Source organism: Solenopsis invicta, chromosome 3 (assembly GCF_016802725.1).
Source record: "Solenopsis invicta isolate M01_SB chromosome 3, UNIL_Sinv_3.0, whole genome shotgun sequence".
In the NCBI taxonomy this organism is placed as follows: domain Eukaryota; kingdom Metazoa; phylum Arthropoda; class Insecta; order Hymenoptera; family Formicidae; genus Solenopsis; species Solenopsis invicta.
The window spans coordinates 17,175,760-17,190,356 of record NC_052666.1 but is presented as its reverse complement, the minus strand read 5'-3'; the positions used below and the strand labels follow the sequence as shown (position 1 = coordinate 17,190,356).

The following is a 14,597-nucleotide window of genomic DNA, read 5'->3' as shown; positions in this document are numbered from 1 at the left end:
GTTATAAGAGGTTCAATAAATATAGTCTTCCTTAGAACCTAGTTCTTCTCTAAAAATCAACTTTGATAAAAAATTATACCAACATCGTTATATATCAATATCGTGTGCTTGAATCATTCTTTCTTTCTTTCCTTTGTCCGAAGAAAGAATTTTTGCCGTTGGTTCCTGAAACGTTCGAGCGAAGGACTTTCTCTTTTCAGAACATTGTTAAGTTTCAAAAATAAATTAGACAGGAAGCTAGCGACACGCTGAGAGGGATCTTCAAGGTCATTCCTGTTTTAAACCTTTTTAGAGATTCTTCGAAAAAGAATTTAAAAGATCTTCTCGAACCTTCTTTCGCCCTCCCTCCCTTTCCCCCCCAAGTCTCTTCTATCCTCGCGCGTTTCTCTACCTATTCGCCCCTGGAGTGCTCGGCTGCGTCGTGAACACATGTAGAAGCAGACGTGCAGGGAGACTCGTAGGAAGGGCGGGTATGTCTTCTTGTATAGGTGTATGTGTGTATAAGAGTCTACACATATACGTACAAACGGGTCTATCGTCGCCAGCTGTTGGTGTGTGGTGGGTTGTTGGGTGATGGTGGGAGGGAGGGGAGTGGAAACAGGCTCGACTGCTCCCCCTAATACTGGAGGATTGAATGGGCGAGGAGGGTGGTATTGGGTTCCCTCACGCCACCACCCACACACCACTGCTCCCAACCCGCCTGAGCCACCCACTTCTGTCCGCCTGCCACCCCGCCTACCCACCCACTCGCCACCCGACAGCCGTCGAGGAAACAACCTGCAACCGAACCAGCATAACGTTTCCTCGAACAACGATTTTCGTGAGAGTGTCTTGCACTTGGTCTTCGTCAACGGCACAAGGAGGTAGGTAATTTAAGAAAGACGTTTTCTACATTCGAGATCCGTGCTTGTCCGTGTATCCTCTCGCGTTTGTGTACTGCAAACCACCATCGTCGTGTTCGGCGTCATTGTCGTGTCCAGCGTCAATATCGGATCGCCGGTGTCTTCGCCGAGGATATTTCTCTCAAGATGTACGTTGCTTCACTTCTTCTAACGACAGTAGCGGGTTGTGCGCCGATCGAACGATCGAACGATCGAGGGAACGTGCAAAGTGGGACGGTGAGGACGGAGATGCGACAAGTAACGGCAAGTAGACAATCAGAGCCGAATGTGAATGCGACTACGAATGATGACGAGCCGAGCCGCGGCGCGAACGAGAACGAGAACGAGAACGAGAACGAGAACGAGAACGAGAACAAGAACGAGAGCGAGAGGAGAGGCCGCCACCACGGCCGACGTATTGTGTATCGCGAATAGGCCGCACGCGAATACCCATCGAGACGCGCGGAGCGCGCGGCTATATGTGCTATGTCTCGACGTCCGTGTGTTCGTCGGTGTTTCGACGGGCAGCGCGCAGTGAGGCAGACGGAGAGAGGTGCCGGGTGTCCATGTGTGTTCCAAGAGCGCGCGTGTGCGCGCGGGGGCGGCCATTCGCGCGGGTGCTCCGCGATATCGTACGCGATGCTGAGCCGGCGGCAGCGATTCTCGCCGCAGCCTTTTCCGCGCGCGACGTGTGCACGCGGCGCGCGTTCACGGACGGGACGAGACGAGACGAGACGAGAATGGCCGCGGATGACGATTTTGCGCGTCTCCACGCAGCGGATAGCGGAGACGAAAGAGAGCGAAGCGAAAAGAAGGGATCTTTCGGATTTCGCTGTGTACGCGAGCGATCGTGCGTACGTGTGTGCAATCGCGCTACGTACGTGTGCACGATCGTGTACATGTGCACGCGCGGGCGCGAAGCAGACCTGCCTGACGTCCTTGGTTAGTCGGCAATAATTTCCGGATGGATTTGAATGGGGCACTGCGCTTGTCTTCAAGAGACTCTCTCTCTCTCTCTTTCTCGTCCTCTCCCTCTCCCTCTCCCACACTTTATTTTTTCCGTTATTCTCATTCTCTCTCGCTCTCTCATCCTCTCTTTCTCGAGGACTGTGTCTTTGCCTTTATTCCGACCGACCGAACCGTGTTCCCGCCGCTCATGTCATCTCTCCTTTTTCTCCCTTCGGCTTTCTTTATTCCCTTCTCTCCGCGCCATAAAGTAGAGGTTCTCAACCAGCGCAGAAATGCGAAGCTCCACTAGTACGCTCTAGAACACCCTCTGCGCTCCACCATCTGTCGTTTCTAGGGGACGTGCCTGCGATCGGTGGCGGAGGGGCATATTGATTTATTCTTCACGGTAACCCCTTCCACGTATAGAAACGTTCTTGCTTTCCCCTCCGCGTACATGTACACGGCCGAATCTGGTATATGCGCACGCACACATAGCGTGGGGTTACTAGCGGGGTAGCCGCCCGTCTCCCTCTCTCTCAATTTCTCGAGCAGCAATCGTGACGATCAATACACGCTCGTTCCTTTCTCATTCCGGATGCTGTCGCCACCCCTGCTGAATATAGTGCTAAATTTTGTGCATGTTTCACTTGATTAAAATCAATCAAAATACAATATTTATGTAAAAGAGATGATAATAACCGATAAAAATAAATCAACAGGTAAATATTTCAACAGGTTCGATATTCAAATTCGATAAATCCGAAAATATATAAAAATTAGAAATTTAACTTGCAAAACTAGAAATGGCGAAGTTTGAAATACAAGAATGTATAAAACTTTTGTTAAACAATTCTTATTAAATCTTAGTAAAATACTAAAAAAAACTTGTTAAAAATAAGGATATAAGTTCAAGAAGTAATTTTATAATACATATTTCCATTCTAAACGATAAATATTTTGCAAGATTTATGAAATCTAATAATTAATCGAGGAAGGCATCCATTTTTCTCCAAGGAGAAATTACAGATTATTTTAATTTACAGTAATCTATTTATAATGTATAATAATTAGTCACAATCAGAATTTTTTTTCTAATACCATATGAGATCATTTAAAATTTAGAAAAAATCTTGCAGTTATTCTTAGATAAATTAATAAAGAAAACATTTAATTGTATTTAAACATGCAGTCGCACATTGCAAGACACAGTATTTACAAAAAAATTAACAAAATGCTTTAAAAATTTTTTTCCGTCATATTTCTTTATTATCGATTGTAGAGAGATATTACCCGTTCAAATACTGTGACTCATTTTATATACCGTCCAACTATTCTGAATCTTATTTGGTTATCCATCACGAGCTAAAAGTTATCGAAATTTAAAAAATTAAAGTACTTCTCTATTCTTCTTTATTCTTTTTTCCTAATCAACAATAAAAAATTTAGACGTAATACTAGAATATTTTATGAAATTTTTATATTTTTAGTAATGTTTTAAGACATGACCCATACATCCTTGAAAAATTCGTTATGAAAAATTTTGCACATTATTGTCATTGTGCACTTAATTCTCTCCACTATGCTTCTTCTCCATATTTATGAAACACAGCTCCGATGCTTCGAATTTATTTTATGTAACGTATTTATTTTCTATTTATGATATAAAGACACGAGAAAAATGTGTTCAAATCTTGCCAGTATAATAGAGCTTTCACATTATTATTCTCTCATCATTATGATTTTCATTTAATCACATCTGGTCAAATGCAATTGACGAATTTAATCATGCTAACAATGTACGCTGACACGCGTGTAACTGTATAAAATTGAAAAATATAAATATAATTCAAATTTATAATATGAAACACATTTTTTCTTTACGTATTACAATACTAATTAATTATAATACAATAATTATGCAATATAATTGTATACTAATGTAATGTATACAATATCTATTAACTAATAAAATTCATTACACTCAAAATTCGTTATAATTTTTGTAATTCTTTTCTAATTGTCTTAGACGCATAAGTGAAAAGTTATTGGATAATTTCTTGTATTCAACTTTCTAGATTCATTTGAAATATTGTAAACATAACAAAAAATAAGAATCAGTTTTTCCGAACAAAATATTTACCACATTCGTTTTAGATGTCCTTTAATTGTGAAAATAACAAATAAAGCAATTGCGAGAAGATATTTGAAGAATTCCAAACATTTAAATTATATAACCTGTAGTATTTTTGCGAGAATTATTCGTATCTTTTCACGAACGTTGCAGTTATACGTAATCTTGATATTTATCGTAATTGTAAATAAAAGTTGAATTCAATAATCAAGAAAATTATATTTATAACAGGAAATTTAATTGAACAATTAAAATTATTTTTGTGTGTTTTTAGTTTTTAATTTCATTTTATATTTAAAATTTAATTTGTACAATTGTATAATGGATTCAAGTTTTTGATGCTCTTTCAAAATTGTAACAAAATAGTAAAATTGCAAAATAGTGATGTTTCTCTAGAAATTCGTACGAGTCTAGCAAGTAGAAAAAGTTTTCTTTTATGTTTAGGTCTTTGGTGACGACTCAGGTAGATAAATCGCCTTTAAGGTCAACAAAGAAAAAAGGTTTATTGTTCTGCGGACGTTGGGAAACCGTTACCGACCCTTAAAATGGAAGGAAATGGAACGAGAATGGACTACGAGGATATGTTTAGAGAAATTACAAAGAAACTTTATGGCGAAGATCCCGATCACAGAAGTAAGTTACGATTCTATATAAAATCTTTTTTAGCCTAAGACAATGCCACTTGGGTTTGATTTAGAAAACTCTTTATAAATACGCATTCCTGGGAAAATACCCATCACTCAAATTTTTTTAAACACATTATCACTCGCGTGATACTTGACACTTTTTTTTGCTGTTTTAGAAAAAGATAAGTATAGTTTTTTGCGTTTTTTATCCGTTATATATCTTTTTCACAACAGAAACGAGAGCACGCTGTTGATGCGATATTAGGTTCTCCTGATCAAAAATCGCGTTACATTACGCTTTAAGTGTTAAGATTTTAAACTTAAATCTGTACGTAACATAATACGTTCTCATGCGGAGAGCCTACTTGTACCTTCAATCTCCTTGATTCTTTTGCTTTTTTATTCACTTTTATTAAACAATTTAAATTCAAGTTATTAATTGAGACTAGTTAATTGAACTCATTGTCATACACACACACACAGTCGGTTCAGCCGTCGCTGAGATATAAAAATGTGAACACCACTTGTCTCGGTGGCTCGCGTAAATATAGCCACGAATGTCTTGCAACTTCGTTGTCGTCTCACACTACGTGTACACTTGGCGCGAGATACTACCGTGACTACTCTTGATACTATTCTATTATCTAGATGTTATCAATTGATTATATAAACAAAATTGTATAATAAAAGGAATAACTAAAAATTTTATTTATAAATTTATCATAAGTTTTCAATAAACATTTTTCTTTACGCAACATACGAGCATTATAGAAATACTATTGGAATTGTGTACATATCCTCCATGTAATTCATCATTCCAAACTATTTGATTCATTATCTAAATTATTTAATTGTTCAACGTTAATTATGCTGAACAATCAAGAAAATTCCATTTATAATAGATAGTAATTTAATTAAACGTTCGAAATTACATTTATTCTCACTAGTTATTCTCACATGATAACTAATTATCGGATTGATATGGTTTAACGAGTGATTTGTTTGATAAAAACTCGATGAGTTTCTTTTACTGTTAAATATGAAGAATTTAATTTACAATTCATCACGATTTCGTTGATACAGCGTCGAGCGTACAGAACGAGTTTGAAGCCTCAGTTTCCTATAAAAATGACGACGATACCGAGAATGGTACCGAAGGTAGTGATGAAGGGAACTGGACATACGAAGACGAAGCACTTAAGGGAACCGATGGAAGTCGAATCGCGGCTTACCATGCTGGAAAAGCCATATGGCGATGTGACGAATGTGGTAAGTATACACGATTCTTACATTATTAAAAATGTTGTTGTAATAATATTCAGCGAATGAATCTAAATACACGGATCTAATAACGTTGAAATAAACCTTCCTGAAAAATTTTTTTGCGAGGCTAACTTGTTTACAATCTCACGCTTAAAGGTCTAGATCGATAGAGCACACAGAGTATAGTTGAGTAATTTTCTATCCAATAGTGTAAAAAGTTTAGCTGACACAAGATAAAAATAAATTGATTAGCAGGGGTAGATAGTGAGAAAAGTCCTTCTACTAATTATCTATCGTACTGTTTTGAATGATGACGATATTGTTCCTTCGTATTTCTCTGATTTGCTAGTCACTACTGGACAAAGTAATGAGATATTTAACTAAATTTTTTAAAATCATATTACACATTTATCCTTAAAAAAAAAAAAACAAAAAAACAAAAAACAAGAGAAGACATTTGTTTCACACAAGTATATGACGAAAGAATTGCTAAATCAAGAAGAAATAATACTAATTGTTTAGTGAAGAGCAAAAAAAAGAATTTATTATAAATGGATGTTTTTCGGAACTAAACTTCATTCATTTTAATAGGAGATATCATAACGAGTGGTCCACGAGAAGTTGCCGAACACTTTATTGAACATCACTCATCGAGAATCTTAGTCGATGGCAGTAGGAATAGGCATCATTCACCACGAAAAGATTATTTACAAACGGATTTTAAAGTGGAGGATATAGTGATATATTTAGAAAGACTTCGTGAACGCGCCGAAAGAGCAGCTCCTCCTTCTCGAAGAACACAAGAAACACAAACTGTACCTGCGGCTTTACTGCCGGTTACATCGAGCTTCCTTTTGCAAGAACTGCCATCCGCGCCTACGCCACAACATTTGCAACAGGTATTATTTTTATCATACACAATATATATGATATATAATCTTAAGCTCATTCAAAGATAAAACTCAGATTTCAATTCAAATTAAATTCTCTTAAAAAGACATTATACAAAAAAATAAAACAAATTATTTGCAAAAAAAATACCAGTTATATATCATATTTAATTGATTGAAAAAATTTAAATTGAATTTAATAATTATAATAGACAGGACGCGTTAGACAATTGCATGCTGACTTTGTTTTATCTTTGTTCCTTCATAAGTGTATAATGCACTATTTGTACATCTTACATTCTGATTAAAAATTAAGCAGCATAAATTGTTACAGAACACAACTACATTGTCTACTCCAGTTGCGGCAACTACGAACAATTTAAAACGTTATGTTTGTCAATACTGTCCTTATGGTACGGACAGACGAGACCTTTTTACACGACATGAAAATATCCATCGTGAAGAAAAACCGTTTCATTGCTACATGTGCTATAAAGCGTTTAATCGTGCGGATCACGTGAAGAAGCATTTCACGAGGATGCACCGTGATCATCCATACGACTTATCGAGGATACGAAGACCGGCGGGAACAACCGCTCCCAAGCCATTGCAACAAGACTCGACGGCAGCAACGCCGACGACTGTCAACGTCAGCCAACAGCAACCTCAACAGCAACACATGAGCAATCAATTCGGTTTCGCTAGCAATAAGGGCTATCAGCTGCAGCCAAACGCTGCTACATCTGCTGGTACTGGTACTGGAACTACCAGCATTCATCAAGCGATTATTATGCCTTCTCCGGCTGGCATAGCGCAATCTGATGCAAACAATTGCAATACAGGCAGGCGAGTACAAAACGGCGGATGCAATAGCAAAAGTCATCTTAAGGGCGGTTCCAAGACGCAAGAACGAAGGTGTGTTTTACGTCCACTTTATAAATCGTTTCGTCATGTTTTAATAGTTACTCTCCTATTTTTAGTATATAATTTTTTTTTAATATATTTGAATATCAAATTTATACAATTTAACACTCCGTATACAGTCATGTTGTTTTTTTGGCACCTTTTTTATACATGTTGAATTACACTTTCGAGTTAATTTTCATTACTTTCACAAGTAAAAAATTTTTGAATAACTATAACATATACTTTAACAATTTCTAGAAAGTATTTGTATGATTGTTTATTTTAAAAAAGTATATGAATGTTACATCTAATTGCAGTGCATTCAGTTTTTCGAAGAAAAAGAATTCGCAGGAAAAATATGTTGAGTCGTGTATACAGAGTATTAAAATCCTCATGCTTATAAACGAAATGTGACATTTCATAAAAAATTCTTTATGTATTGATATTATCGTAAATCGAATTTAGCGAAATCAATTTAACGAGACCGATAAAATTGTTGAAAAAAAATTTCACAAATTTCACGAGATTAAACAAATATCGATAAAACCGTATTTAAAGTTAGAGCATAATCACAACAAGTAGTGTTAATAATATTCGGTTTCTGCTATTAATAAAAATAATATTGCGCAAAATATTTAATTTAACAACATGTAATTATACGTTACAAACGGCATAATAAGCAGCGCCTAATTTTTTTTGTTAAATTAGAGTTTGGAAGCTTCATTAACGAATTTAATCGATAATAGATAACAGTATATAGCTATTTCAATTTACTCATGCATTGATTTGCGTATTGAAAGTTATATTGAATCATTGAAACAATCTTAATATCAAGGTACACTTGCGTATACTGTCCATGGACCGGAGTTGACAATTGGTGCTTAAAGCGGCATCTGAATACGCATACAAAACCATTTGGATGCAGCTTGTGTGAGTACAAAGCAGCACGCGCTGAGAGGCTGGCAACGCACGTTCTAAAGGTACACAACAGGAGACAATGTTCGAGATGTTCGTTTCTTGGAGAAGACGCGAATCAATTGCAATTACATCAGGTGCACGCTCATCGCACTAGTGTGCCATCAACATCAACGGCTCAGAGTATTCCACCACCGAGTAATCGTCATCAGCAACCTTTGCAGTAAGACATTCCTTAACTTTGTATTTGATACAGTAAAATTTGATGAAGTCATTTATGTATTTGGCCGGAATTGACAAAGTATGTATCAAGGTAATTTTGGATGAGCATTATATATGTATTGCAATACTAAATGCATTAATTTCTACACAAATTTACTGTACAGTTTATAATGCTAAATTAAAAATCATAAAAACCTTGAAATAGCTTTTAAATAAATAAGTATTTAGTAAAATCGATTCAATTAAATTTTCACAGATCTTACAAATACAGATTTAAGACTATCGATATATCGATAAAAATGCATGAGTTTAAAGTTAGAGATAATGATAATAAGTAAGTTTAATACAATTTTGTGGCTACCATTAATAAAAATAATATTGCGTGTAATGTGAAATGTTTAATTACGTCAAATTTAACTACATGTAATTGTACAATACAAACGGCATCGTATAATGAGCAACGTCTATTTTCTTTTTGCTCAATTAGAGTTTGGAAACTTCATTAACAAACTAAATAACAGTACACAGCTATTTCAATTTACTCATGCATTCACTCGTGTATTAAAAATTCAGGCTATTGTGATTCAGGATTTAAAATAGATTTCCATGGTGATACAAATCAACACAAACATTTTATCTTTGTTATTGAATCAAGACAGATCGACACGCTTGTGTCAACTTGTATCACTAAATGGAAATAATTCCAATATATTCCATTATTAATAGATTCTATTATTAATTATTTGTACATAAAAATTTAATTAAATTTGTAACGCTGAACTGTTGATAAAGATAATCCCAGGTGATTTGAAAATTACACATAAATATAATTACTTAGACAAAAACGAAAAAATGTATTGAAATTAAAATCTATAACTCTCAAATTATATAATTTCATAAAATAAAAAAAAATATAGTTTTAAATATGCAAATATTAGAGAGATTTTTTCTTCTTTTTATTTCTTCGACGAATGTCGACGAACGAATACTTCGTATAATTTTGCACGGCGAAAATATTCGCAAACTAAATTCAACTTTTCACAGAAGTTTGGAGTACCTTTATTCTCAGGCGAATAATTTATGCGATTATTTATTGTTCATTATTGAATTTACAGTCCCGTGGGAGGAGGACGACCGCCACCTGGGCCACCAGTTTTTCCAGCACCGGCTCCAGCAATTGCACCTGCTACCACTGTGATACCACCAAGTACTATACTCGGGTAAGTCTCATGGCGTTTATCGTCGCTGCACGTGACACTCGGCTTCCGTTTATTTATTCAGTTAATTGCAATTTTGTTGCGTCTCCCCTTTCCTTGTTTTGATCACGATTAATTACGCAATGAATGTCGCACGACATCAAACGGCGAATTTATTTGAATTTTACGTTCACTCATCCGGTTAATGTTGGTGCGCTCGACAACGGGTCACGATTCGTATGCATTAACTTTTTGTCATCGGTTCTGATCGTCTGCTGTGCGGACGATTTATGAATGATATCCGATGTCATATTTTCCATCATGGTTGCATGCAATACGAAATCGACATATATTGATCGTAACCCGTTCGTGATGCGGTCCGACGATTCGTCATCTCGCGCGTCATTATCCTCTCTTCCTCCTACATTTTGTTACGTTCTGGCGTCATTTTTTTAATATTATTTTTATTTAAAAAAAAAACAAGATCGTATGTCACTATGTGCACGCTTCATTTGCTTTCGATGTTGTAGACCATGCGCGTGATTTTGATACGCGCTACTGTTGCTGGATGTGTATCTTTATCTTAGTTACACAGTTTTATTTCTCTTACGTCGTACTACGATGAACACTCGTTGGTAGAAAAATGACGCGAACGTAACTTATGGAACAGTGCCGCGGTGGTTGCAGCCACGAGATGGTAAAGTCCCCTGCAACTGCAACAACTATGGCATACCCCACGGAGGAGGAGAAGCGGTCGCACCGTCGCATAGGCGGCACTAATGGTGACGATGACGACGACGACGACGATGACGATGTCGTCCGAAGCAATGGTAACCGCGAGGCATGCAGTCGTGACCTCGTCATGTGTCACGTCTGTGATTTCAAGAGCGATAGAGATGATCTTGAGTCGCATTTGAACGATCATAATAACGGGAGTAGAAACGGCGTTACCGATACATCTAATAATGATTTTACATGCAGTTGGCAGTCACTATTGACGTCACAGGAAGCTAGCCGACTTTCGGAACCATCATCATCACAGGTTTTGGAAACGTCATCCGTGAACGGGCCGAATGGGAAGGAAAATCATCAGAAGTTGGCAGAAAGACGATCTCGGAAGCAAAGTCAACCAAGACAAGTGATATGGCATCGAGATCATAGAAAACGATACTTAATTCCAGCCTTAGGATCAGTAAATGTAAGAATTCAAAAATTCAAAATTAAAAGTAAAAATTTTCAAAGATCAGCTTCACAGAGAATGTTCAAGTGTCATTTATGCCCGAAACATGCGCCGGCACGAGGAAAGACTCATCGGCCATATCATAGTAGGGCTTCTTTGACACTTCATATATTATGGAGACATAAACGAGGATCTTGGTCGGCCAAGAATCAATTATCAAAAAGTTCGGCACCGACCACCTCCTCGATTACACTTAAAGCAACGTTTTTCACTAATCCGAATTATAGATATAATAGATAACAGCGAACGAAGCTGGAAATGATTAAGAATGTAAAATATACTTTTTAATTAATTGTAAGTGTTCAAGTTATATTTAGATAAATCATAATTTTTCATAAAAGAAAACTTGACAAAGGTTAGTTTTTATTTGACCGAGAGAATTTAAATTTTGACATATTTTTCGTAGTTTTTTTGCTAAGTCTTCTCATTAAAGAACATTTATGTAAAAATTTATGATTTAGATGTTTTCTCAAAAATATGTTAATTTATTGCAAAAATAAATTTTGTCCTGTATAAGTTCAATAATAATTTTTCAAATAAATAATCGTTTTTCTTTTGATCTCAATGTAATATAAGTCTCTATTGAAAGTATTTTAACATAAGAATGTAAATAATTTTTTTCATAATAGTATTAACTGTTTAATATTAGATAAGATATGTAGATTAATTATAAATGTTATGTAAATGATTTTTTCTTAAGATTTAAAAGTACACGAGACTTGTACTTTTTATGTAAAATTATACAAATGAGATAACATTTTTGATAATTTATGATAAATTCACGCATTCCCCCTCACAGATATTTTATAGATTTCTTTTTTATCTTTTTCTTTATATCTTACATCGCTTTTTTCTAGACATTTCTATTAATAAGTGAAATTTTAGCAATTTAATTCCACGGTTGATAAAATACATAGCCATGTTTTATAAAACTAATTTAATGTATAAAGTATAAAACATTTGTATAAAAAAAACCTGTTTATATTATTATGTGAATATGTCTTTTGTGCCATGCAATAAAAGCTTGCAGAAGAAATTGCTGATATTCTTTTTTAAATATTTGCATTTTTATAAATAAGGTTTTTTACGTTTTGGTGCTATAATCAATTTTTAATAATATTTCTTGAAATTTAGTTTACAATGTATAATATAATAATTATATTCTTATTTTTAATTAATACAAGTACAATGAAAAGACGATTAAAATAACAATGTAAAACATAATGTAACAATTTCTTTTTAATTTATAAAAAAATTATTAGTAGTAGATATTGTAGTGAAAGAAATTATATATCGATTGTGGGTATATAAGTAAAGGTGTATAATCAATAGTGCATGAAGGCAGATGGGCGGAGCTTTATAAATGATCCGAAAGTTGTCGCTACGGTCCTTATTTCCCTGTATTTCAACAAAAAAGCAATATATAATTATTTTTGCATTGCGAAACGATATTTCATGATCTTATGCAACATGTAACAATAATCAGAAAACTCGTTTATCTTACAAAAACTAGAAAAAATATAAGTACATATTGATTTTTTTAGATAAGAATTAATAACTAATTTTTTAAAATATTTATAATTTTTTATACGTAGTTACAATAATATTTTGATATGTAGTTATAATTATAAGCAATTATAAGCAATATTTTTAATTTCTCATTCGCGTCAGTTTCACTCTACAATTTCAGTAAGTCGAGACAAATATTGTAGAACTATTGCAATAATATTGGGCATCAATGAACGTCAAAATATTATTAAAATAATAAGATAGAATTTAATGAACAAGTTTTAAAAGAAGATATATCTGCACACAGACATATTGTGTGCAGAGAAAAATTGTTAATTATAAACTAATTGTTTTTGCATTATTATCACGTGAATCAGGATTTATTTAATCATACAGAATAAACAGCTATTTTTTATCGAAAATAATGTTGTCATTGAACGATTATATTCTCTAACAAACTTTCGACCATTCAGTAACACAAAACCTTGAAAGCATAGCTAAGAGAGAAGGTTCTGATGTCGACAGTTGATAATTAGATGAAATTTAAAACCGTTCGATACCACAATTGTCGGTTTTTGGTTTTGGACTAACGTTACTCTGAAATTATCAACAACTCGATTCAATTCGCTAGATAAACGATGCAACGGAAGAAACAATTATACAAATGCCTTTGCGTAAATTAGTTGAGCTGTGTTGTAAATTAAATTAATTGTTGCATATATAGTTTTACATTGTCATACAAATCATTGCCTTACGTTAGGCAGGAACATTAACAGGCAGGCGACGCAATAGCAACATAGGAATTTTATACGAGTGTTCATATAAATGACAATAACGCTGAAATTCTCTGCACTGCGTTGCACTAGGAAACTATGTTCCAGACAGCCTCCTGATACTACTCCTATAGTTCCTTCGTCTACGTAATGCCATCGTGGCGCTGGCAACATGTAGCCTGCTAATATGTATATGCAGTATATGTGGTTCTGCAAGTGTGTATTCACAATATTGTTTCACACCTTCGTGTATTTTACACGACTAAAGTTTCGGAATGTGTATAAGATTACATGTTGCCAGCGCCATTTAAAGTCTATTGCACAAAAGCACAGGCAACAGGAAATAATAACAAATAATAGATTTTGCAACTTTAGATTGGTTCGTAGATATTTTTCGCGGCTTCGGATTGGCTGAACTCTATTGCTGCTATTTCTCGTTACTGTTGCTTGTGCTTTTTTGTGCAGTAGACTCAACGGTTCAGTGACACGCCATTACGTAGTGTCAAGGAGCTGGTTACAAAACTCTGTACCATGTTCTGTCAACTCTGAAGAACTTAGGGTAGTGACGTTATATGAGATCTATAATTTTATGATTTATCAAGGAGATATTCTTTGTAAAAATAATCGCTAGTTAAAAAAAAGTAAAACAAAAATTGAATCATTGCTTTCCTTAGTACTAGAATATTTTTCTACGTTCAGTTATGAGCTAAAAGGTTGCAACACATTTTCTTCGATGGTTTTTGGAATTTAGACTTGCTCATCGAACGGCGAACGTAAGTGGTTCTTACCTGTGGATCCAACCAATTACGTTCGCCGATCGATGAGCAAGTTTACATTCCAAAAACCATCGAAGAAAATGTGTTGCAATCTTTTAGCTCATAACCCTACACGTAAACAATCCCCCTCCCCCCGCACCTAGCATCTCAAGCTCCGGGACTTGCTAATCTGATGTTTTATCCAATTTATTCGTGGCATCATTGATGAACCCCATTGAATAAAACATTAAATTAAATTTAATCATAAGTTAATCAGATAATGAAAAATCGCACCTTACTCAGAGTAAAGTTTTGTAACGTAACCTTGTGCTATCTATGTCG

General features: G+C 35.1%; 2 protein-coding genes across 10 annotated transcripts in view; one reads left to right on the top strand and one right to left on the bottom strand.

The window, feature by feature from the left end:
* LOC105202776 (regulator of G-protein signaling 17) overlaps positions 1-14,597 on the bottom strand; it is a 52,582-nt gene that overhangs the window by 18,738 nt on the left and 19,247 nt on the right. The gene's annotated exons all lie outside the window — the stretch shown is intronic.
* LOC105202778 (protein charlatan) lies at positions 357-11,985 on the top strand. Of its 4 annotated transcripts, none has more exons than XM_011171450.3 (8): positions 357-863; positions 4,405-4,593; positions 5,670-5,855; positions 6,441-6,748; positions 7,074-7,654; positions 8,481-8,783; positions 9,898-10,002; positions 10,960-11,985. In XM_011171450.3, the coding sequence occupies exons 2-8, from the start codon at positions 4,506-4,508 to the stop codon at positions 11,456-11,458; spliced, it is 2,070 nt and encodes a 689-aa protein (XP_011169752.1). In that variant the 5' UTR covers positions 357-863; positions 4,405-4,505; the 3' UTR covers positions 11,459-11,985. The 4 variants fall into 4 exon arrangements, with proteins under 4 accessions (XP_011169752.1, XP_039303089.1, XP_039303087.1 ...); XM_039447155.1 differs by lacking the exon at positions 357-863 and adding an exon at positions 890-1,145; XM_039447153.1 differs by lacking the exon at positions 357-863 and adding an exon at positions 1,193-1,823.

Excerpts from the sequence above, each read along its gene's own strand:
- LOC105202778 (XM_011171450.3), top strand. The coding sequence starts at position 4,506 with ATGGAAGGAAATGGAACGAGAATGGACTACGAGGATATGTTTAGAGAA. Across the intron at positions 4,594-5,669 it reads CGAAGATCCCGATCACAGAA|CGTCGAGCGTACAGAACGAG; the intron begins GTAAGTTACGAT and ends TCGTTGATACAG. Across the intron at positions 6,749-7,073 it reads CGCCACAACATTTGCAACAG|AACACAACTACATTGTCTAC; the intron begins GTATTATTTTTA and ends AAATTGTTACAG.